Source organism: Bactrocera dorsalis, chromosome 1 (genome assembly GCF_023373825.1).
Source record: "Bactrocera dorsalis isolate Fly_Bdor chromosome 1, ASM2337382v1, whole genome shotgun sequence".
NCBI classification, from domain to species: Eukaryota; Metazoa; Arthropoda; class Insecta; order Diptera; family Tephritidae; genus Bactrocera; species Bactrocera dorsalis.
In genome coordinates, this window is record NC_064303.1 from 97,195,092 (window position 1) to 97,222,253 (window position 27,162).

Sequence of the window (27,162 nt, forward strand, 5' to 3'; positions counted from 1 at the left end):
CCCACTGCCACAGCAGCAAATCACAACTGTAGTCAACGCAAGTGCGACTGCGCCGAAGCTGCGAAACGAACGCGCGGCCACGCATTACAGCGCGCTGTCATTTGTGTTGCTGCAAGGCGTGATGATTTATATGCACTCGCGTATGTGTGCTGAGCGCAACGAATGCCCTGTCGGTCGGGCGTTCGGCCGGTTGAACGCGTTGAATGCCGCAGCGGGCCAGAAATTCGCCCGTTGACCCGCGTGATCACGATCTTTCTTAAGATCACTGAATGACTGACGCAGCGCTAACTAACCCCAACACTGCCGAGTGCGTGTGTGTCTGTGTGTTGGTCAGGAGAATGCATTCAATACAGTTATTTATCTCTTTTGTTCACACCTCGGCACAAAAGGTGAAAATACGTGCATAATTGCATTTCACATTTGGAAGTCGCTGCAGCGATTACCCGTCGCGTGCAATGCCTAACCCCCCCACGAAACGCAGTGTCTGTGTTTGGACTCAGCAGCCGGTCGGTGGTATGAAAGATGCGCGCCCAGCGGTTCAACTCGATTATTTTAGGTTCATTTCTTCCGCTGTTTACTTTCTTCTTTTGTCGAACATACTTGTATTATCTGAGTAAGTGTGAACTTCACACTATTTGTTGTAGGGCACAGGTAAGGTTGAGGTGGGGAAATTACGAAATGTTAAAAGGAGCCGTTATTTGTATTTAATTATGACAATACATCTCTATTTACAACAATAGAAAATAGTTGCATAAGATATTATGACGAAAGCGGTAAAGAAATGGTGATGATCTTGGAAAAAAGTTTCAAAAAAAATTTGACACCTTGCGAAATTTTAGGAATAACTGGTGAAAAAGTTAATCGGAAACTCCTGACTTCTTGCGGAAAGTGAAGCCAATTTCTCATCACTTTTAAAATCTTGTATTTGAAGCGGCACGCTGGCTAGTTCATGTCGTCCGAATAAATGAAAACACTCCAGCCTTGAGAGTATTCGACGTAGTACCCGCCGGGGGAATCAAAGGAAGACATTCACTCCGTTGAAAAGACCAGATGGAGGAGGACCTGGGTACACTTGGAATCTCCAATTGACGCCTAACAGCGAAAAGAAAGAACGACTGGCGCGTTGTAAACTCAGCTATTACTAAAGAAGAAGGAAGAAGTTGAAATCTTTGGGATAGAAGCAACAATCAGTAGTAAAATTAAATATTGAGCGATGTGAACATGCTTTGCAGTCTATCAGCAGACGTTCGGGAGTTCCCAGCTCCATGTCGCAGAACACTCAGTTTGTATGAGAGACGAGGCGAGAGGACGAAAATATGTGTGTCTTGAGCTTACAATAGCCAGTGTGGAACGCGACAAGTAGCCAGAATTTATCCCTTTGGAGATTGATTATGTTTTTAAACTTGCTGAGGTTATAACCACCCATTAGCAACTTGGACTGGCGCATGCTTTGGAATCGTCGCCAATACTGTGAGGACCAACCGCAATAAAGGGTTCCGGTCCTACCATTTTGGTGGAAGCTGCAATGCGGGCGAGTTCGTCAGCCAGTCATTCCCGGCTAAACCCTTGTGATCAGATACCCAATAAGGTGCATTTGATTACGAACTGATAGGCTGTTCAGCCGTTCTATATAGTCCTGCACCGGTATTGATTTAATCTGATAAGCAGAGATCGCTTTAACTGCTGCTGGCTATCGCTGAGTATGACGATACTTTCGTTGGGAGTGCTGTGCTAGAGGTTAATCGACTTATATGAAAGATTTCTGCTTGGAATATTCTCGAAAAATTTTCCATAGGTATTGAGAGTTTGGTACAAGGTCCTGTAACGACGTCTGCGATGCTTTGAAGCCCTAGCCACCGACTCATACGTAATAATCGGTCGCACGTTCAAGGCGTGCATACACCTAATAATGCTTGGTTTACAGCCACAGGATTGCCGGGCTAGTCGATTGAACACCATGAGTGCGTTTGTAACTTTGTAACAATAGTCTTCTCCGGCTATCTGGTGCCAAGGGATATGCTCCTGAGGGCGGGCAGAGTCCTTTGTCTCGGAACGATGGTCGTTTTCGAACAAGAACTTTACTAAATGTAAAGAACAATTAGGAATGTAAATCGGGCCTTAGTCCGCGTAGGAAACTGAACTAAACCGGGCTTCGTAGGGCAGTAATAGCGTAGACTCGCTCCCAATTATCTGGTAACATATTGAAGAACAGTATTCGGAGATGAAGGGAGACCTAAAAGTACAAAAAGGTCCCTCTGCCAGTGAGACAAAGAAGTGCCCGTAGTGTCGAGAATATTACTGTCGCTAGCGCATCAATTGTGGACGACCAAATCAGTCTCTCACACGTCGCTCTCAAGCATTGGGCATCTGTGTTCTGGCAAATTTTGCGAAAAGATCTTGGCCTACATCCTTAAAAGATCAAATTGACGCAAGAACTGAACTTGACCACCAGAATCATCGTATGTTCGTAAATTGGGCTAAGCAACAACTTGAAAAGGATCCGGATTTTCATTGAAAAATCATCTTCAGCGATGAGGCTCATTTCTGGCTGAATGGCTTCGCCAATAACCAAAATATGCGTTAATGGTCAGGCAGCAGGTCATACACACGTACTCCATGAGTCACCATTGCATCCTGAAAAAATTACGGTTTGGTGCGGTTTATGGGCCGGCGGCGTCATTGCGTCGTACTTTCTCCGTGATTATCAATACCGGTACGCTACTTTTAGACTTCGTACGAATATTGAACGTGGAATTAAGATCTTTGTATCAAAAAAGTCTTGCGGATCCGCCAGACAATTGAAAAAATATATGTTTATATGTAAATATTAAAATATATTAATCCTACCGCCAGATTTGAACATTTTTGAATGACAACAATAAGTTGGGTTTCACTATGACATCTTTAACGTCTTTGTAACCCTTTCTTGTTAAATCTCAAACTTTGACATATAATTCTAATATTTTTTTTCCTGCATACCTATAGCTTTGGTCTTCTTAATTCTTTTCAATTCTCTTCTACTGTCTGTCATGACATTGATTTAAATGCAACAACACTTCAGATGACATTTTTCGGTGTTCATGTGATGCTCACATACTCTTTGGGTTTTCTTTATGCGGTTCAACTTCATTTTAGCTAACAATTTCTACTTGTTGTTGCTGTCTTTTTATTTCGACCAAGTCATTTCATTTAATTCGGTAGACACAAAAATATTGGTTTGTAATTGTCAATTATATACATATGTATGTATGTATGTACCATATGTATGTAGGCATGAATACATTGTGTCTGAGGCCGCATGCTTTGCATTTTCTTTGATTTTGGTACATACAAACATGTCGGCGGATCTTATACTCGCATGTATACATTTCTTATTCTTTATAAAAATATGTTTTTTTTCCTTCAACTATTGCACCACACATCTGCTTGTATGCTGTTGACCCTTTTTATCGGCCTTTTGTTCTATTGACTTTGTAGTGGTGCACCCAAAATCGCTCGCCTGCGTTGGTTAAAAACACAGCGTTGTATTGCGGCTCGCATAAAATGACCTGTCACTGCATTGTTGGTTGTCACTTGTAGTGTCCGAGCGTTTGTGATTTGTGTTGCTTTATAGAAAATTCTCTTAGCCGCTTCTCGGAATACACACCAAATCAAATACTTGAAGAATAACACTACAATATAACTAATTCTCTAAAGACATTAAGGAAATTATATTCATACATACAAGAACTGTATAGAATTGATTTTTTTCGTGTATTGTTTATTTTTTTATGGATTTTTATGGTCTTCCAAATAACTATATACTTTTTTGCTTTATTGTAGCATTCTACAATTCTTATTTGCTCTTCGATACGTTGTAGCTTGAGTTTCTTATGAATTTTTGAATCTCAGCTGTAATTTTGGCTTAGTTTGCTTGAGACTTGAACTGTGTCTTCACAAACTGTTGTATCTGTTGTGTTTGTATGTAGTTGTTGTATGCTCTATGTGTTACAAATCTATTGTAATTATGTCTAATGGGAACTGCCAGAATGTCTGGCGTGTCTGTTTGACTTGGCGGGATACCCTTTGAAAGTAAAGCAAGCAAACAAAACTACTCACATGCACACATGGATAGAAATATGTGTGTGTCTCATGCACTTCACAATATTCTTTTCTTCGTAGAATTACTAAAGTCACATGGCATTGGAGCAAAAATGCACGGAACCTTGAATGCAAGTATTTACAATTGAAATACATACATATATAAGTCCATGTATGTACTTGTATAAACAATTTCACGCTCTCTTGCGCTGCGAGACGTGGGTGTGTGGCATTTAGAGTTACATTTCATACAAAGATAGAAATAATTCTAAAATCACACAAAGAAAAATCCAATTTAAATGACTCTGAAGGAAACTTCTTCTCTACATGGTAGCAAAAAGAAATACCTCTTTCAACAGCATGCGGAAAAGTGTCGTATGAGCGAAAATTTGCTATTATTGTAGTGTTTGAACCTATTAAGATAGGTTATTCAAGAAAAAAAAAAAAATTTTGCTTAAGCGTTCAAAGGCTCTACAACTGGTCATTACTTGCAGTCTTATTCCAAAAATAGTTCAAGGAAAGAGTTCCATGTGGGAAAAGCTTAAATCCCACGAAGGTAGTCATAAGTGAAATTTTGTATTGCGAAATGATTTCGAATAATGAAATTATTATAAGCTCATGGGTTTGTATAAAAATCGTTGTAGGCCATTTAAAGTTAACCCATCTGGCAACGCTGTAACTTTTAACAGCGCTGACAAATCGGCTAATGTCATACCGCGTTAGAAGCGTCATTCGAAGACAATTTATACCATGGAACAGTACACTCCAAAAGAACGCGCTGAAATTGTTCAGCTTTATATTCAAAATAACTTTTCAATTGTGTTAACTCAACGTGCGTTTCGCAAAAAAAATAAAGTGAAAAGTGCTCCAGTTAAGAACACAATTAAGTCTTTATACACAAAATTTGTGAACACCGGTAATCTCAGTAATGCCAGTCATGCATCCAGACAACGCACAAGACGTTCTGATGAAAATATCGAAGCTGTACGAGCCAGTATTGAGGAGACTCCATCGACATCGAGTTATCGCCGCTCTCAGGAATTAGACATCTCTCGCACCACTCTCCGACGCATAATTCATAAAGATTTGAAGATGTTTCCATATAAAATTCAAATGGCACAAAAACTAAACCCAGCTGATTATCCGCGACGCCTTAGTTTTGGCAAATGGGCCATCGAAATGGCTGAAAACGAACTTGACTTTTGGCGAAAAACTCATCATGTCAGACGAGGCACATTTCTCGTTGAATGGAGGCGTAAACAAGCAAAATTGCCGATTTTATGCCACCGAAAATCCTCAATTAATTGAAGAACAGCCTCTTTACGACCAAAAAGTAACAGTTTGGTGCGGTGTTTGCGCGAATATGATCATCGGACCGTATTTTTTCGAAGACGATGATGGAGCCACGACAACAGTCAATGGTGAGCGTTATCGAGCCATGATAACGGATTTTGTGATACCCATTATTCGCGAAAATGACATGGATAACTTCTGGTTTCAACAGGACGGGGCTACATGCCATACAGCTCGACCAACAATCAATTTATTGCGACCATTTTTCCCCGGGCGATTGATATCGAAAAATGGTGATGTTGACTGGCCACCGAGATCACCAGATTTGACGCCACCAGACTTTTATTTGTGGGGTTATTTGAAATCAAAGGTATACGCTAATAAGCCAAAGACCTTAGCTCAACTGAAAGCTAACATTCGACGTGAAACAGCCGCCATATCATCCGAAACATTGGCCAAAGTCATGGAAAATGTCGAAAAAAGAGTGCATTCAGCTGTCAAAGCTAAAGGTGCCCATTTACGCGATCTAATTTTTAAATATTAGCTGAAACAAATCCCCTTGGACCAAAATAAATTATTTTTGAAATGAACAAAAAACATTGTTTTCTTTTGTTCTTTTTTTTTAGAAACAAATGGGTCAACTTTAAATGGCCTACCCTGTACTTCCATACACCTCAGAGTATAGTATTATCTCATCGTTTAAAAGTACCAAATTTCAATTTTTTCGGTAATCATCACCATTATTAAAATATAGACTCTTAGAGAATTACATGCTCTATTTTCATCTACTTCAAAACACCCTATATACTTGTACTATGAAAAATATTACCAAACGTTGTTCACTATAACCCGATAGTTCGTACCCAATCACAATAGAGTCTACGTTACCAAAACGGACCCCTAGTCCCAGGACTGCTACCCATGCGGTGTATTCGAACACTAATCGCCTAATATTTTATACTTCTAAAACAATACGAACAAACTGAGAATGATTTAATACCATTACAAATACATCGGTCCTCTAGTCGCATCGAACAGGGATGGATTACTTATGTGTTTCGTCCCTTCCTGGTCTAAATATCGCAAATTTCGACAATCGGGAAAATTCTTTGATCCCACATCGGAGTAAGTCACTCAGAGTTGACATATTTAGTTTCTTTTGTTCTTAGACTTTCAGTATTATTTCCCAAATTTCCCATTCGAATGATTTTGGTGAATAATTAGGGTATGAAACGCGTTCATGATCGACTTGTCCATATAAAGCTGAATTTTTCTACCATAAACAGGTCTTTTGGACATGCTTTGTCGTGCGAATCCCGATCTCATATTCATGGAGCGCATTATAACTGACGATGAGACATGAGTTTATAAGTTTGACATGCAAACAAATCATTAATCATCGGAATGGAGGGGGAAAATGCGAGTCGAAACCAAAAAAAAAAAAAAAATACGCCAAAGTCCCTCAAAAATCAAGGTGATGCTCATTTTTTCCGATATTAGTAGTTTGGTGAATCATGAATTTGTTCCGAAGGAACAGGTGGTCAATAAGAAGTTCTATTTGTGTAAATTTTTTCTTTTTCCCCAAACTGAAATTGTTGCTCCGTGGAACTCGTTTTCAGTCGATCGAAGAGATAAAACAAAACTCGCTGAAGAAGCTGAAGGTTGAAAAAGTCGTTGGCATAAATGTTTTATATTCGGTGGGGATTACTTTGACGGTTAAGAAATAAATTTTGATGAATAATGAAATATTTTGCGTTTTATTTACGATTTATGGATACTTTTTTTCTCAATGTAAGTGGGCACTATCATTCGCAGGTGCAAAGTTCAATCTCTATTTCGATGAACATGAAAAAGTCGAACGCCACTCAGCAGGCAATGGTAAGCGTACCGACTTAAAAAATCGCAACTTTGTCACGAAAAGGGGATACGTGGATAATTAAAAAATCGGTGTGCAACTTTTATCAAAATCACGTCATTATTGCTGACTCAAGAAATCATTTAGTAAATAGTCAATATGTCCTATGTACTAGTTCAGAAAACCAAAAAATGAAGTCTATCGCATGTTCTTACTGAATAAGTGACAAAAACACTGATCCATTGATCTCAGACTTTGCATTCCATTCTTAGCCCATAAGTCTGCCGAAGTTTGATAGTTGAAGAATTTACTACTCAGTTTTTGGAAGTTCTCAAATTGCCTTCAACTAAAAATAAATAATTAATACCAAACATCTAAATTTATCGTTGAAAAATGTAATCGATCGTAATCATGTCATATAAGCCCAACCCGAGAACTATTAGATAAAAAATGATGTCATGTCAGTTTTGGGGACGTTGTCGCTTTGAACGCTAAGAACTTAAAAGAGAGATATTAGCCTCCATAAACCGATAAAAGAACAACTGATAAAATAGTAAGTGCAATTGGATATTTTCAGCAGTGATTTTTCACATTAAAAAATGTAGAAAACATACGATGACATAGGTCTAAAGGGATTTTGTAGGGGTAAAGCATATCAAGTGAGCTATCTATGGTAAGTGTGAAAAGTATCACAGTCTATTTTTATATTGTGGTTAGTCAATAATATTTGGTATTGATAATAAGCACACAAGCGAAAATGAATTATATTTTCTTTTTCCTGATATTTCGACACAAATAGATGAGTTAATAGGAAAAGAACAAAGTTGAGGTTCTGCAATAGTTAGACAAAAAACACTCCGACCTACATATATCATTTCATATCTGAATTTTTGATGAGTCTTATGACGGTTTTCTTATGTCTGTCAAGTCCTGGTTAAAAAAAAATTGTTCTTTACCGAAGGAAAGCGCTTTGGTTGAGTTAAACAGAATTTAATTGGCAGACGCCTGCTAACCAGACATTGAGAAAACGACACTTAAAAAGCTAAAGGCGTTCGATAAAAACTAAAAAAATAATTGAAATCAGGTGAGTGAATATATTACTCTGACAGATAAGAAGATTCTGTAACAATGACTCAAAATCTAAACAAAATTTTCTTGCCATGACTGTCTAGCCTAACCTTACTTCATTAGTTAATTTGTTTGTTGATTTTTAGAAAGTCTGTTCCCATAAGTGAACACATTTGTGACTTCAAGCAGCTCATTCGATCATTTTGCAGTCAAAACCACAAAAAATATCGATTATTATTTATCTTAAAAGGCTCACATTAAAAGCTAATAAAAATGAAAATTGCCAGACTTACCATTAATTGCCTTTTCCTCAACTTTCGAAACATCACCTGTCATCTCAGCGGCCATTACTAGTTTACCTGCAAAGTAAAACAGACAAAATTAAAGCACTTTTAGCAAAGTACGAGTATAATAGCAAATAAAACGTGGCAAATAGCTGTATGAAAACAATGTAAAAAGTGGGAAGAGATACTTCAATAAGCGGATTAAAAAGGTAATCAAAAACAACTTAAAAACGATAAGTACTATACATAAATAAATATTTAGGCTGGCGCCAGACAAATATTACTTAAAGACAGATACATAAATATATTTGTATATATGTATAATGTATTTTTATATCTTTACATACACATAGATAGCATCGATATAGACATGAAAATAAACTCTTAACATTTTTAAGAAAATACAAGTAAATAATGGAATCACACCAAAGGGGCTTGAAGCTTCGTCGGTCAGCATGTCTACTTGGAGCGAAGACAGCGATAAATGTGAACTAGTATGTAATTAAGTTTAAAATAAAATAAAAATAATAATAAAAATAATTTAAATAAATATGACAACCAAATTAAGTATAATAAAGGGTAATCCATTTCGAGGTTTCCTATTTTTTAAAGAAAAAAGCACAACAATTTAAAATTTTATGGGGAATGTTTATTATCATTGAATATTTTTTAACATTTGTTTTTTGAAGACTAGCTCTATCAAATGTTGGCGGCTACGTCTCAACTGGTCTATCTGTTTAGTCCAATTTTCGATGTCAAGTTCGAGCATTTCGACTGGTAACTAGCGAATGACACTCGCGATGTTTTGCTCCAAGGCAAAAATCCAGCGGAATTGTCCGCATAGACTTTAGACTTTACATATCTTCACATTAAAAAGTCTAACGCTTGTTTAAATCAAACGCCGCGGAGTCGCAAGCTTCAATTTCAGGCATCAATTAGTCGGTTATCATGGCGCGATAACGGTCGCATAGAACGTTCTCACCGTCTTCATTTTTGAAGAAATATGGACCAAAGATTCCACCGGCCCATTTTTCATTTTTCTAGATGAAATTGCAGCTCTTGAATCTCTTTAGATTTCTCTTCGTCCTAAATGCCACAATTTAGCTTGTTTACATACGTACCTATTGAGCCAGAAAACCAGAGTAAAAAGCATACGTGTTTTTCTTTGGAACTCTTACACATGATCTATTGGATCAGAGCGACCGTCTGTCAGTGCTTTCGGAAATTGCATTGTATATTATTTTTAGTGACTTCCGCGTTTCATCTATTAGTTCGGCAACTAGAAAGATGGTACTTTAGGCAAAACTCATCAGCTATTTCGTGTCCCGGAAATTTTACATTCTACCACCAAGGTAACCCTTGTCCTTATAACTTAAGAAGAATTTTTCGCCAGCAAAATCATTCGCCATAGAACCGATAGTAATCACTTGATGTCTTGTCCGGGCTATATGGTGGATTCATAATAACCTTCCAACCAAGCTCTCGTAGCTTCTGCCGAGTTACTATCGATGCATGTGGCTAGGCGTAGCAGGAGGATGGAACAAAATTCCTATCCTATTGGTCAAAGATTAAGTCGGCCAGACTTATGGGTTTGACAGTAGGAGCACAGCCCAAAGCAGAGATTTTCTACAAATCTCACCAACCACATAGAAAAACCAGTTTCTGCTGGTTTGCTTTCGTAGTAATCATCCCTGCAGCCACCTGCTTTTAGGAATACCATCTCCTAGATGCATCAAAAAGACCTTCTTCCACTACGTTGACGTTATAAAATAATACGCCGATCAGGCTTCGGACGCCACAAACTTCAGACATGATTTCTACGAACGCACCCCAGCAGCCACCTGCTTGTAGCGATACCGTCTCCTGGGTGCATCAAGAAGTTCTTCCTCCACTGCGTCGACGATATAAAACAATACGACGACCAGGCTTCGGACGCAACAAATTTCAGATATGTACTGACCGCCATTCACAGTGAAGCCATTAACATCTTCACCAACTCCCTCTCAGTGAATGGCGTACTTGGAGTCAAACCGGAGAATCGAGACTGACCCTTACGCAGCTTCTCCCCAGCGGTCAGGGGGTAGAATTTTCCCGCGGTAAGGTATGGCTGTCGACGTTGCGAGTTTTCTAGAAAAAAGTTCTGCGAAAAATTTATAATCCTTGGCACGTTGGCCACGGCGAATATCGCATTTGATGGAACGATGAGCTGTACGAGATATACGACGACATTGACATAATTTAGCGAATTAAAATACAGCGGCTACGCTGGCTAGGTCAAGTTGTCCGAATAGACGAAGGCACTCCAGTTCTGAAAGTATTCGACGCAGTACCCGCAGAGGAAGAGGAAGATCTCGACTCCGTTGGAAGGACCAAGTGGAGAAGGACCTGGCTTCGCTTGGAATATCCAATTGGCGCCACGAAGCGAAAAGAAGAAACGACTGGCGCGCTGTTGTTGACTCGGCTATAATCGCCTAAGTAAAGAAGAAGAAGAGAAGGTATGCCTGTCCTAAGAGGCATGATTTCTACGCAAGCACCCCAGAGGTTTTAGATGGGCCTCGGACCCAACCAAGGTGGAAAAGGTATCCTCTCCACCTATACCAATTGGGACTAAAAATACGTGCAAAAAACATTTATTATTTGGGGCGCTGATCAACGCATTGCATTGATTTATGTGCTTTTTAAAGCACCGTGAGGTTAGGCCGACTTCTGCAGGTATGCACGTAAACCATAACGATTGTTGTAGTAGGTTAAATACCTATTTATCCAGAATCAACCTTGACATATCAAATGACACCAATTAGCCTAAGATCCGAAACGAAATCGACGAAATCAAAACCATAAACACCGTTCACATTTTCATCCGCCTGGTTAACATATTCGCTTTTATCGTAGATAAACTGTAAAATCTGGTGTATTTTTTCCTTGCTGGTAACCATTATTGTCAGCACACGTTCATGTTAAAAATGCAAGCCGAGTGACTGCGAGAAGGTAAATCCACCCTGTGCATTTTAATTTACTTTTATGGTTATGTTACAGTTATTATACTTCCAAGTACACTACCATTATAAAATTAATTGAACTGGACACACTGTCAGCATGCCATGTACCAATATACAAGACTACTCATAATAATGTCGTAATCAATTACCGCTACATATATTTTACATTGCTCAATGAAGTAAAAAATCTATTAATAATCAAAATGAATATGCTTGTAAGTGAATAAATTGAAAGGTCACCATAAATACCTATGAATTGCAAATGACTTAGAATGAATTGCTTGTTATTTGAGATGAAATACAGCCCTGATGGGATGGCAACAAATTGCACTCTTGGACGTTCGCATATGTGTAAGTATGTTAGTAAACAAATTGGTCGGAAAAGTGGAATCAAAAGACTGAAATGCAATTGGCGATATAAGAGCGATGGAACTCTTTTAGAACTTGGATTGATAAGTCGGAAAATAGGAAGGGTAATTTGGGTATTTCTTCTTCTTCTTTATTGGTGTAGATACCGTTTACTTGGTTATAGCCGAGTTTACAACAGAGCACCAGTCGTTCTTCTTTTTCGCTGTTAGGCGCCAATTGGAGATTCCAAGTTTAGCCAGGTTCTTCTCCACCTGGTCTTTCCAAAGGAGTGAGGGTCCATCTCTTCCTCTGCTTTCCCCGGCGGGTACTGCGGTGAACACTCACAGAGCCGAAGTGTTTTCATCCATTTGCACGATATGATCCAGCCAGCGTAACCGCTGTCTCTTAATTCGCCGCTGAAAGCAGAGCAAGCAATATTGCCGTTGCATCGAACTAGTGCGGCCGTAAGATCCTTCTGACCAGAGTGGAATCAGAGGCAGTTATCAAATAGGGCGGGGTGTTTTAGTAGGACACAGGTCAAGGACTGGGTGCATGTAATTGCAGAGTGCCCTATTTACTCAGATATTAGAGATCTGGGTTGGACTAATGGACATTTAAATGTTAGCGGTGTGATCTCCACTAGTCGGAATGACGAACAGTTAGGGTCGTTTGGGAATTAGAGTTAGCTTCTTGTGTGAATGGTGTGAGCGTATGGGGTCCATCTCCTGATCACCAGTTCAGAGTAGTAGAGAAGTTCAACTGGTAGTAATTTCGGCTATTCTGGTACCACGGGGACCAGGAACCCTTGGAGCTCGCTCCAACCTGCTCATGTTTACTGGTTGTGGTCAAAACCCGATTGTGAGAAAAACTGACACTTTGTCAGTTGAATGTGAAGTTGCATTGCAATCGGGTGCCGGGTGCTGGCAGCCCTACCAAGGTGATTAGTGTGTCCATTCCACACTGCCAATTGGTACTGAAATCCCTGGCATTTTCAGGGCGCTAAGCAACGCTTTAATTTAATCCGTTGTGCTTTTGAGCGTCGTGGAGACCTGCTGACGACAGATCGTAATCTTTTCTTCAAGGAAAAACCCTACGACTCTATGGAAACGGCTGAACCATATGTAACAGTTTTGGGAATCACGTTCATAGCCATCCAAGTGGGATCCTGCAATACTTTTGGTGCGAGGATCAGCTCTACGACTCTATCTAGTCTAAAGGTGTTAAACATCTAGCCAAAAGCAGAGCGCCAATACAGAATTCGGTCTAGATTAGCAATGAGACCAATTTAGATTGATAAACGAGGAATGCACCACGACCTTAGGTCTATTGTGCCCTTAAAATGAGACCAATAATTGAAACTTCTGTATATTATTCCATTATCAGTATAGAATAATGCGATTTATATACATAAATGGATCAAAATGTACAGAAGTCAACGGTACAGAAACTTTTTGTCACAATCCTTTCTCTATAGGAGACTCTATGACTACAGTGCTGCCTTGCAGGTCGTTATTGTGATTACCAAATACGGTCAATTTTGATTGTGATTGGTAATCCATAAGGATCCCTTAGGTCAACACGCAGTCTTAAGTATCAAAGTCGAAGTATTACTGCGTAATAATATATACTTAAAAGGCAATCAATGGAGTGGCCCTACAGCGTGCACTTCATTTAGGTTTCCGGTTTTCTAGAAATAAACTGCCACGCAAATAGAAAATAGAGCATTTTCTCTGCAGGGAAATCACTTGTAAATTTGATATTTGCTCGAAGCAATATCATCAACTGATCATTATTACAATATAAATTATCAACAAGGTCTTATGATATACATATATGTATGTATTTATGCATGGAAGTAATGGTAATAGTATTTGAAGTGCTGCTGCAAAATAATAAACAAGAAATCAAATTGTATCAAGTGCTTTCTCAACAAGCCAAACGACGCGACAAACACTTTAATAAAATTGTAAAAAAAAAAGAGCAGAAGAGGAAGAATGATGTACGATCAACAGAGGATCACTACGACGAGTGTTTTAGAACGGCAGAGCTTGCTTGGACTTACAAGTCTACTTACAAGCTTAATATTATTTATATTGATATATGTACATATATACAAAAGTCTATGCAGCATTTTTAAAGGCTTCACTTTTTTCAAACTATTTTTTAAGTGTTTTACTCGGCATGTATGTATGTGTGTTTGTATGTGATTTTGTATATGTGTGTGTGGCGCCTGGTTCTTAACTTTATGTAAAAGCACTTGGTGCTTGTTGGCTGGCGCCAATCTCATGTCAATTAATAATTAGTTCAGTAATTACGGTTCATTTAATTTACGACAAGACGCCAGGGGAAATTTGATATGCGAACATATCACTTTGCTGACATACGAAACATGCGCCCGATCGCTCGATATACAAAACACTTTGCACACTAACACAACAGCAACGACAACACACGAACGTGTGAATATGCAGATCGCTTTGTGAGCACACTGGCGGCGTTTATCGAAAATTTCAACTGACGAAAGATTGGCAGTCATGAGGTACACTTAAAAACTTAAAAAGCTGAGCGAGCAAGTGAGTTGTATTGTTGTAAATGAGTTTTTTTTGTTTTTGCAGGTCTTTATTTACTGATGGTGCATATTTTTTTTATATTTTTTCCGATAATCGATAATAAATTTCGGTATCAAAACTAAAGTGCAAAGACTTTTTATACTTGATAAGTAAATAGGCAATTCTATAGAACTATTAAATATTGATGGACGTGTTCTGTGTTTCTTTTTTTTATATTTTTGGAGTTGAAAGCTTTGGCATTGTTCACGAAATGCCTTGAGTACTTTGTCGCAGCGAAAATTAAGTGATTACTTAAGCTTTCAAACAGACTTGTACAATTCCTAGAAGTGATTCGGCAATAAATTACAATAATAATAATGTGTAAGCACTGTTTTTTATATGATTATGGTATGGTTTGCAATATAAAAACTGCTAAATTTATAATAGAAAACTTGAGCACAATAATATTTTATTTTATTTCTTGAACTCACACATTCGCGTGATATTTTATTTTTATAGATCTTAGATAAACATAAATATACACATTAAAAGATCGATTTCTTGAATACAGTTTTATCGATATACATATGTTTTTAATCATATTTTATCGAAAATTTTTGTATTTTTACATTATCGATAACATTTAAATTTTCATTTCATTTTAAACGAAAACGTGGCTAATTTTTAATAACTCGATATTTTTCGATAAATTTATCGAATTCGATTTCGATTTATCGATTTATATTATCACTACAAAATACGCAAAAATATCGAAGCCAAATTTATGTTGGATTTCGATATTTTCAATTATCAATCGATGTTTATAACTTATGTAACTGTTTGTGCTTTATTTTTCTAGACTCGCTTTTTATTCATAAATTGTTGTGGTAGTCTATTTATTTTATCTTAAGCAAATCTGTCAAACATTTAGACAAAAACAATTAAATTTACCAAAAGTTCGATATTTAAACTGATTTAATTTCAGATTTAGATATTTTAAATTATCGATAGGTGATATATGAAAGGTTAATTGCACGTATTTTATGAAACGTATTTTAGCAAATTTAATCGATATATCTTTACTTTATCTCTTAATCGATTATTACATATTTTTTGCAAATCTGTTATCGAAATTTTACCATTTTATTTTAAGCGAATTTATTCTCAACATTAATAATAATTAATTTGTTAAGAGTGCGATATTTTCCGATACAAAAATATTCAAATACGTTTAATTTTAGATTTCGATATTTTCAACTATTGATCGATGATTGCGCAACTGTTTTGTATATATCCACTTTCTGTATTTGTTAATGTATTATTTGTTCTTTATTTTTTTAGACTCAATTTTATCGGTAAAAGTTTTACTATCTTTCATCGATTAATTTATATTTATCTTTTGCAAAGTTATCGATGGCTGTAACTTATTTTCCGATAGACATACATATATACTTTTATCGATATACATATATTTGCTATAAATCTGCCATAGTTCAATAATAGTTAATTTTAGATTTCGTTATTTTCAATTATCGATAACTTGCAAATATCTGTTATCGATAATTGCAACGTAATTGGCGATATCTCTTATTGATTGTTATTTGTGATAAATATGTCATAAGTCCAGCAATAATTAATTTTAGATTTCGATATTTTCAATTATCGATCAGTATTTGCACTTTGCAAATATTTTCCTTTTTTGCAATGTATTTGGTTTATGTGTCAATAGACTCCAATGTTATCGATAGATTTTTGTTATCTCCTTTTATTGATTATTACATACATATGTATATCTGCTGTAATAGCTCTGTTATCGATATCATATTTTTATCCGAATTTGTCGTTAGGGTCGATAATAAGTATATTTTTCTATAATTATTTCTTTTTTAACATTTTCCGATAAATTTAAAATTTCGATATTTCCATTTATCAATTAATTATTTTGCTCTTGCACTCTCTACTTCATATACATAAGTCGATGTCCTGAATAAGGTATATTATGTTTGCCTCATAGCCAGCATTTTTCTTTGTGTCAATCAACTACATTTTTATCGATAGATTTTTTATCGATTTTGGCATATTTATTTATTGTAATATCTCAGTTATCGATATCATATTATTTTGCATATTTGTCGTTATGGTTAATAAAAAATATTCGATATATGTAATTATAATTATTTCGATATTTTTCGATAAAAGCCTTAACTAAAAAATTTAAAATTTATGTTTATGCCCTGAATGGAGTACGAGTATATTATATTTACCACAAAGTTCGTAACACCGAAAAGGAAACAGAAAAGGCCCTATATACCATACATATATTCATAAATCATTAACGTGACAAGCTGAGACTGTATGTACCCGAACTGGACTCGACTGGACTATCTCAATTTATGAGATATCAATCTGAGTAGTCTTTTCTTCTCCAAAAATCTGCTTATATGTCGGAAGCGCCAGTATTGGATCCTATGCATACGAAATGACCTATGAAAATCAAGTTCTTGTATGACAGTTTTTTTATTTGTGAAGGGAATATAGCTCGGAACAACCGATTTTATCTGATTTAAAGAATGTGTTTAAACGAGTGATTATTTTTCGAAATTCAAGCAGGAATATATCTACCTTCTTCTTTCTGAACTCTAAAACTTATCGAGATAAATATAGATATATATATTATACAACAATAATGTTATTCATGCAAAATTGAACATCTCAAAATTATTTGACCGATTCGAAAAGAGTTGGGTAAGAGTCACTCTGTTATCCCGATTCGATAAATTATCTTGATAGCTGTTTATGTTGTTATAGCGAAATATTTGGATTCAGGCAGACCACAAAACCTTCTCGTGTTAGAAAAAGCTCTATAATCTGTTAAGGGAATTTATTTTTTAACTAAGCGAAGCTTACTTAGCATGCAACAACCTCACATCTTCCTAGAAGCGGCATTAAGGTTATGATCTCATGATATTCCGTGACTAATCGTATTTAAAATCATATTAACAATATAATTTCATATTCAATACAATTATTTCCTTCTATTACTAAGTTATTGGCAAACTTCCGCTCCTAAATAAAAATCACGAACGAAAATTGGAGTTTTGCATTCCCACAAACTTAATACAATAATAAATAACACCTTTATAAGAATAATGGTATAGTACATGTGTGTATGTGTATCTACATGTGTTTATAATCAAATTTGCATGCATCGATTATTAATCGCTTATTCCAGGTAGCCATAATTTAAGTTTCCTTCTACGCTCCAAGCTCCTGCGGCCATACCCACACTGCAGTGACCTCGCACACGCCTCTTCGGCGCGCTCGCTGTAGTGCCACACGACGAGTGACCATTGCCTGCTACCAAGAATATACATATGTATGTGAGTGTGGCCGCACAATAAATTGTTGTAGTTTGTAGTTCTGCGGCCGAATTTATTTTTGTCTTCACTCCTCTTATGCCGTTTTGGGTAAAATTGTTTTGTTTTTGCTTCATTTTGACCATTTGCCTTTTTGCGCAATTCTTTGACAGCAAAAATATGTATTATTTGTGTCTCATAAATTTCCATTTCACACCTGAGTAGCATTTAATAATGATTCCTATTAATTTTGTTCACACAGATGCAAAATACAACAAAAAAACACGACAATAAAGCCAAATTGAGAAAAAACGAAAGGCAGCGAGAGGCCTGACGTTGACAGCAGCATATTTACGTGTAAGAAACGATTTACCGCCATTCAGCGGCTTTATCATCATCACTGACCATCAGCGCTTGCGGTTGGATTTGTCGACAAAGGTGAGGAAGTGAGATTGAGTGTCGATTTTTCGGCACGAGTAATCATGTACAAGTCGGCGGAACGAGTTCTCCATGCGCTGCTGATAGCCAGCGAAATCTCCTTTCTTGGAAGTCATAAAATAGTTCCAGCTGCTTGATAGCTCTCGGCTTTACTAGCTGCCATGCGTAATTATGCTCATATTTCCTGTCTAATTGTACATTTATTAGTGTCGCCTTGATGGGGATGAACTAAGTTTCTTCATACAGAAAAAAATTAATTTTCTCCTTGGGCACTCTTGATTTCTTTCCTACTCTTTTTAAAGCTCTGTAGAGTTGACAAATTAGAGAGCTGTGAACGTTTTCATTCGATGAGAAGATTTGATGATGACGAAAACTTCGAAAAAAAAAATATATTTTTATCAAATTTAGGAATGGACCGATAAGTCCACGGCGTCGATAATAGGACCCACACTTACAGTAACTGTTGACAAATAGTTGAATTAATTTTGGGGCCAAAAATGTGCAAACAAGCAGCAATGAAGGCGTATCAGCCAATGGAATCTTGGTAAGCAGTTCAGCATTGGAGAGTGTCGGCAGGAACAAGTTAAGTCCGACTGGGTGCCTGGTCACAAAGGTATCGAGGATAATGATATAGTGGGCAAGATTACCAAGAGTAGTGTACAGCTGTCATCCTGATCTCGACACGAGTATGACAAGGAAGGTCAAAACTCGATGGAGAGATCTACCGGGGTACAAAACTACCAAGGTCTTGTGAAAAGTGGTAGATCATAAATACACAAAGTTACTATTGGCGTTCAATAGAAGAGACAGTAGGAATTGGTTGGAATGTTCACTGTTTATAGTTTGATAACAGTGCACGCCTGCAGAATGAGACTGGGAGTTCAAGAACTCCATCTAGTATCTTCTTTTTCTTCTTTACTGGCGTAGACGCCGCTTACGCGATTGGAGCCGAGTTAACAACAGCGCGCCAGTCGTTTCTATTTTCGTAAGGTGGCGCCAATTGGAGATTCCAAGCGAAGCCAGGTCCTTCTCCACCTGGAGTGGAGGTCTTCCTCTTTCTCTGCTTTCCCCGGTGGGTATTGCGTCGAATATTTTCAGAGCTGGAGTATTTTCGTCCATACGTACGACATGTCCCAGCCAGATCTTTCCTTTTTGCCTAGTCCTTCTCCACCTGGCCTTTCCAATGGAGCGATGGTTTTCCACTTCCTCAGTTTCCCCCGGCGGGCACTGCATCCAGTTCTTTCAAAGCTGGAGTGTTTTCGTCCATTCGAACGACAGCAAAATTAAATACACAACACATCACAAATATTTCTTGAGCACAAAACTTTGCCGCTTGAAAATTTAGCTGAGTCAATTTGGTCGATGGGACGTAGAGTGTTAGCCGTCCCATTGTTCTGGTGGAAGAGCTTTTTTTCTTCGTCCAATGCAGCTATTTTATTTGTAATTCGACAATCAGCACAGTCCTCTCACCGTTTTGTTCATCTCTAGGAAACCGATATAGATCGTACAGGTTCCATGGGTGTAGTCCAGTGTTTTGACTATTCCTTAGTCTCTGGTGTATACCAGTAAATCCACTTATTTTCAACGGTTACGAAACGCCAGAGAAACTTTTTCGGAACTGCGAAGAAGTAGTCCCACGGTTGTGTTTGTTGAACGGAGTGATCAAACACGATATAGGAATTGGACCTTTTTATGTCCAATTTTTCATAAATGAGTGGATCCGCGCAGTATTTTTGAGTACCCTACTGTCTCAGCCTCCGTCGCGCCCCTTCAATCAACAATATGTGATCGTGGACTTTTCTCATGTTATCCTTGGCAAATGTTTTCGCGTCACAAGCGATCAAAACCATGATTCCGATCCAGGCTACTAGAATTTAGATAGTAGCCGCAATGTACCATCGCTGGCGATTGTGTCGATTTCGGTAGGTGAGTCTAAAAATCATTTTTTCTTTCTAAAAATAATTGCGTATCCACTAAACCAGTAAATATTGCTTCTGTTCGGCTCTTATGGACCAGCATCCGGTAGTTCATTATTCGCTAACAATGTTGCGCAATTCTCGCACTTTATTAGTGGGTGGTCAGAAAGTGTGCATCCAAGCAACTGCTCTCCACCACAAAACCAGTCGCTGGCTGCAGTAATTTTCGTTTCAGGTTACAAAAGAAAACCACTGATTTGTATTTTTCCCCCACACACAAATTTAAATTACAACACCAAAGAGCAATAAAAAAGGAAGGCAACGGAGAACAAACACAAAGTACCGTGTGTGTGGGTTTCTGCTTTGCGGTTTTAGCAGTGAAGTGACTTGATTTCCACATTTAATTAATATAAATTAAAAAATAAACCAAGCAGATTTCCCCCACACACATGCCCATAAAGATGAGTGTGTGTATTTGTGTCGTCGTAAGTGCGTTGATGAATGAAGTCGACGTAACCGCAGGTAACGTAGAGATCGCAAGACAGCAACAAAGTTGTAATTGCCAACGAGCGCACCGAGGCACCAACGCTCTTTTTGCAGCAATCTGCCGAACGGCGGCCGGATTACATAGTCACATCAGCGGCCGCAGCAGCAGTGCGCGTCTTTACAACCGTCTTCATTGTCGTCGGCGTCATTGTGTGTGCAGAAACCGCAAACGTGTGCCATAACTCAGCTAAAATGGGTATAATTTGTGCGTTGCCACAGCCAACTCCCAGCCTTAAGGTCTCAGCTGCCAGCTCCCAACTCCCAATGTGACCAACTAATGAAAGCGTTCGCTCGTCGCTGTTGGTTGAACTCTAAAGCGGCTAAAGTGACGCTACACCGGTAATTTGTAGAGACGCGGTCTTAGTCGTTCGTTGCTTCGCCGCTGGGCACGGATGTTCTTGTCATTTCTCTGACAGATGACTTTTAGACGCTTTGCAGCTAGCGCTTAGAAGCATCGTGATTGTAGTTTGCGTCTCTAAATTAGTATTTGTCGCTGCGTTCATCATTTCCTATGTACTTTTGATGCTGGTGCGAACCAAGTGCCGAGCGTGGTAATCGCTTAGACTAAGTTCCACGATGCTATTTGCTATTTTATGCAGTTAGTACATACACTTATACTTATTTTCATATAACATCAATCAGTTGGCGAGCGCAGCTCTACACCAACTGTTACAGCAACACTTTGAGAAGCTGTCATTCAAAGCGTTGGCAATTCAACGCTTAAATTTTTTATTCACTAAACGCATTGCTTTTCCACTGCATGGAATGGGCCAACTACTTGGCCTTAACCAGTTCCGTGGACTCCTGCCGCGTCTGCATGCTGCCACAGCTGTTCGCGGCATAGTGGCCGGCCTACGCGCTTCCTGCCACATCAGTGTCTGCTTCATCTGCAATTTTCGCCATCATCATGTGTTCGGCCTCTTCATCCATCTTCGCCGCCTCGGTTTCGTTCAAGCATTCGGTGTTTGTGTGAGCTTGTCTTGCTTGGTGCTATGTTCTATAATTAAATGTTGTGGTTATGTGACTTCGATACGATCAGCCGTTGCCAGTTCCAACTTAACTTTGACTGCATATGCACATTTTATATCCATACAGGGTGTTCAGTAAGGAAACCCAAAAAGACGATTTGTTTTGCAACATAGAAGGAGACTAGAAATCCTACCATAGTGTGTTCCCGTACTGATGAGGAATATGTGAACGGGGAATAGTCACTGAAGCAAAGGCTACAGGATCACTGCTTCGTGGACCTATTCCGAAGTGTGGCCTATATTAGTGAGATAAGCATTCATACCGACAGCAACGTGGCAGTACTAGCGTTGAGCGCGCTTACTGAGCATTTAAAATAAATCAAGGAATGTGTGTCTTCAATGTCAGTAGCATCAAGCAACTTCATTATCAGACTTGCTTGGGTGCCTGGTCATAGCCCGATCGCAATGCAAAGCCGAAGCGTTGATTAACGACTAACACTTGTTCGATTGCGAGATTCTTTCGGCTGAGATCCACTAAAGAACTTCTTGTTCATTAGCATAGACACCGTTTACGCAGTTAAAGCTGAGAAATGAGTTTATGCAAGTTCTCTGAGAGCTATTCACTTGGGAGTATATGGCTCAAGCAGTGCACTTCCGGACTTACGACTAAGCATCCTTTGGGTAGCCAAAAAAGCATCCGTTTGAAGCCAAGCTAAAGAGAGAAGAAGAAGTTAATAGAGGAAGGTGAGGAAAACATCCAGGCACATTCTCCTTCATTGTCCAACTTTTGTAAGACTGAGTTTGAAACATCTCGGGAATCATACTTTGGGGAAAACAGGGAGAATTGCCAAAACTGTTATTAACTGCCTCAATAAATGTGTAATGGTTTAACGAAAACTGGAAGTGAGCGAATGAGATTTTTGTTGGGGTTTATAACAAAAGCGATCATTTAACCTTAGCCACCGATTTTTCACCTTGACCTTTTACTCTTCCTTTATTTTGTTTTCCTCAGAAACGATTTTTAATTAAAAAAAAGCGAGTCTGCCTTTTCTTGATTCAGTTATTATATATTTTTTATATTTACAATAGTAAAAATTTTCCTGCGTTACACCCTGTACTCGATACTCTTAAAATTACTCGATTGACTTGGAAGCCGTTTATCGTTTAATAAATTGTGCCACGCGGATTAGGTTATTTATTAATGTGTTTATAAATTAATATCGACGATTTATGCCAACGCGCCGACAACAACAAAAGCAACATGACATAATTGTAAGAAAAATAGTAATAAATAGTACTCGCATGGCAAACGGGCCGCAATTTTTCTTGTACGCTACAAGTTGTACTTTTATACCCTACACAGGGTATATGAAAATTGCCGGAAGGTTTATTATTTGACAAGATATCTTCAAAAAAATTAACACAGATTATTGTTCAAGGCGGCGCTAGAATCTCTGCACAAATTGTTCGGATCGGATCACTATACCATATAACTACCTTATAAACTAACCGATACAAATAAAGTTAAAAAAAATTTGTTTAACGCCTTATGATATAAGAAAAGCAGTTATGAGTGGTATTAAAGCGTCTGCTCAGGCAAAGTTAACGTTTTTTTTTTTTTGTTTTGTTTACGATTTTCTTATCTTTTCGTGCCTTTTTTACGCTTTATTACTTCAAACACGTAACTTTGCAACATTGAGTGCTATTTTTTCACAATTTAACTACTTTACACGCGCCTGTTTGTGCTTTTCTTAATGTTGTTTTTGTTGTTCTCTCCTCTTTTCGCCTTATTGCCACGCTCCCCGCTCTTTATGAAAATTAATGAGCAACTAATTTGATAATAATTTTCGTTAAACTCGCAATTCAACAAGTTAACTAACCACTTTGTTAGTCAGCGCCTGCGGTACATATGTACATACATATGTTAACCTAATACGCTGCACATATGTATTTATATGTATTTTAATAAACGTACTTATGCGTGTCTGGTTTGAAAGGAATTAGCGTTAGCGGCTGTTGTTGGAAAAATTGCCACTTAATTGAAAAATTGTAACGGCGATAAAGAAAACAGCTAGGTAGAAAATAAAAGAAAATATATACATATGTACCTAAATATATGTATACACACATAAGTACGAGTATATACTTATGAATATATGTACATTCATAAGTGTTGCGGAAAACTAAGTTGCTCTGCAGTCCACTTGAAAATGAATAATTTACGCTTTTCATGCTTTTAAGTGGCATTTATGACACCACCACCCGGTTGGGTGGACACAAACAACACACGCACATACATATAAATACATATAAAAGTAACCGTAAACAACGCGTGTGGAGTGACAAATGTGGGCCACACATCAAGATGTCGCTTTGCGGCGAAAACCATAGCTGGATTGGTTAGCGATTAGCGAAAATTTCATTTTAGGTGGAATAAATATTTTTCCTCGATAAAAATTAAAAAAAAAGAAAAGCAATCAAAACTTTACATAGTACCAGAAATATTAAAATAAAAAAGTAAGGAAGAGCTAAGTTTAATGGAGCCGAAAACTGTACACCCCATAAGTCTTTGGAAGCAGATTTATTAAGATGCTCCTCAATAATATGAAGGATATGGTATTTAAAATCGTCAGGGAAGGTGTTAGAGAGATGGCAAGAAATCTCGAAATCTCTCGAGAGTCCGTTCGAAAGATTTTGGTGGATATTTGGGTCTGAAACGCGTTCTCTCTCGACTCGTCCCAAGAAACATGAATTTTTTCCAAATAGCGTACCTTAAACAGATCTCTTTGGGCATGCTTGATCGTGCGAATTCCAATCCTGTATTCATGGAGAACAATATAACTACAGTGGAGACATGGGTTTATGAATTTGACATGCAAACAAGTGAACAATCATAGAAAGGAAGGGTAAGAAACAATCCGAAACCAAAAACACACCAAAGCAGCTCATAAATCAAGGTGATGCTCATTGTTTGTTCCGATATTCATAGTTTGGTACCTCATGAATTTGATCCGGAGAGACAAACGGTCAATAAGGGGTTCTGTTTGGTCATATTGAGGTGTTGATGTGAGAACATCCATCAAAAATGGTCGAAATTGTAGAAGAACAATTCATGGATTTTACACGAGGATAATGCATCATCGCATCGAGCACCGATTATGACCAAATTTAAGGTGAAAAACGCAACAAATACCATCTATCAACCACCGCATTCACCAGATTGGACTCCAGGCGATTTTTTCTTGTTTCTCACAATTTAATTTCCGCTCCGTGGAACCCGTTTGAAGAGATAAAACCAAATTCGCTGAAGGACCTAAAGACCATCGAAAAAAGTGTTTATGAGAAGTGTTTCGAGGACTGGAAAAATCGTTGGCAGAAGTGTATTTATTACATTTGGTGGAGATTACTTTGATGGCGACAAAACCAAAATTGATGAATAATTAAACATTTTGCGTTTTATTTATAATTTCCAGGTACTATATTGGAAAGAGAAGCTCTGAAATTAAAGGAATCTAGACTTTCTCTAAAAGTGAACTAGTAATGGGCCAAGGTCAATTAAAAGAATACTCTCTATTCTTGAGTAGTTATAATGGAAATATAATTCTAAGGACTATAGGAACTAAAGAACTTATAAAGTATTTAGAAGCGATTTTTTTTTCCATTACAATTACAATAATAGTTGGACAGTTTTACTTCATGACATTTGGCAAATATTTTATTTCTAACTTCAATCTGTCAAAACTTTGGTTCTTGTTACACAATGTAATTTAGTTTTGAACTGTATGCCACTAGAATGAAACTTATAAAAAAAAAAAACTATATTAAAAATTATTTGAATAAAACTTTAAATATTAAAATAAAATTTTAAATATTAAAATAAAAATATTAAATAAAAAAATATTTATATTTAAAAAAAATTGTTACCGCCCGAGCAGGGACTTGAACCCTGGACCCTTGGATTAAAAGTCCAATGCTCTACCGACTGAGCTACCCGGGCACATTTTAGAATGTGGTCAAATGCCTTAGCTGAGCACAAGCAGTGGAGCACAGTTCATATTTACTTTGCTAAAGAACAATGCTTGTGTTTGCATGTTTGCTTTTGACTTTGCAACGATATTATTGCCAATGTATGATGTAGGGATATGTGAGGGAAAAAGAAGAAAATACATAAAAGTAGAAGAGAAAATTTGAATGCATGCATCATTTCTTAAAAATACAAAAACAAATTTAAAAAAATTTAAAAAAGCAAAGGAAAAAATGCAAATAAAATAAAATTTACATATACATATGTACATACATATATGTATGTATTTAAGAACGGTACATTAACACTGAAATTGAATAACAATATTAAATTATTATACGAAAATATTTTCAGTAAACATAAACAGCAATTAGGTAAAGCAAAATGAAACAAAGTTTGAAATTCATTTAAAAAATTATTCAAAAATATATTAATAATGCAAAAAAAAACAACGTCAAAGACGTTATTTTGAAGGTTCCACCGAGATTTGAACTCGGGTCGCAGGATTCAGAGTCCTGAGTGCTAACCACTACACCATGGAACCGACGAGCACTCACGGCGCTAAGGGCAATATCAGCTGTACTGTGTGTGTTTAGATGTAGCGGTAGCAAAGAAGATTAAGATAATTTGATTTTCTGCTCACATAGAATTTCTATGATTTATAGACAAAGTAAATTGTTGTTATGACAGGTACAGATATAGTATATAAGCATATTATGTACATGAATAAATATACATATGTATATGTATTAATTTGATGATGTAATTTATTTAAAAATCAATATCATATATTTTAATTGCGTAATTGTGTTTTCTGAGATATATTATCGTTCTTAATAGTATTATGTTATTAGTATGTATCATTTTCAGTCACATTTTCTTCAATTAGAGTCACGCTCAAAAACTGCTTTAACTGAGAGCTTACTTAAGCAAATAGATGCCAACGAAATTTGTGTTAGGTTATCTTCGACAATAAGCCATGATGAATCGATTTCTCATGATTCTGGATAAGTTTTATATGATTGAGACATTTTTGGACGAATATGAGTCAAGTTGACATCTATTTTTTTTATCTAGCTGACTTCACTTCACCAAACTTCGGAGAGTGGCGCTCTTGTACTAGATTTGTCTGGATCTGGATATGCATATATGTATGTATGTATATATTCATATATATTTTTTTTTAATTTGGACAGTAGGCAATTATTCTGCTCACAATTGTTTTATTTGCGTGATCAGCGATTTGGAAAGTAGTAAAAAAAAACGCTCGCCTTTTGTAGGTCATTGCGCCGTAATCAATATGAAATTGCAAAATCCATATCACGCGAAAGATAGCGAAAGCCTTGGCTCTATTCTTCAGCTCTGATAATATATTTTTTTGCAAATTTTGTCAATATATACATACATACATATATACCTATATGCATATGTATATGTA

At 37.2% G+C, this 27,162-nt stretch overlaps 1 protein-coding gene and 2 non-coding genes across 4 annotated transcripts in view; all 3 read right to left on the bottom strand.

The window, feature by feature from the left end:
* The window catches only part of LOC105228764 (bone morphogenetic protein receptor type-1B), a 234,288-nt gene that overhangs the window by 91,238 nt on the left and 115,888 nt on the right, over positions 1–27,162 (bottom strand). For both annotated transcript variants that reach the window (XM_049457654.1, XM_049457690.1), the window contains exon 2: positions 8,590–8,655. In XM_049457654.1, coding sequence (XP_049313611.1) covers positions 8,590–8,655 — 66 coding nt within the window. The remainder of the gene's footprint in view (positions 1–8,589; positions 8,656–27,162) is intronic.
* On the bottom strand, positions 25,625–25,697 carry Trnak-uuu (transfer RNA lysine (anticodon UUU)). Its single transcript has one exon. It is a non-coding gene; the product is annotated as a tRNA-Lys (tRNA).
* Trnaq-cug (transfer RNA glutamine (anticodon CUG)) lies at positions 26,197–26,268 on the bottom strand. The gene has a single exon. It is a non-coding gene; the product is annotated as a tRNA-Gln (tRNA).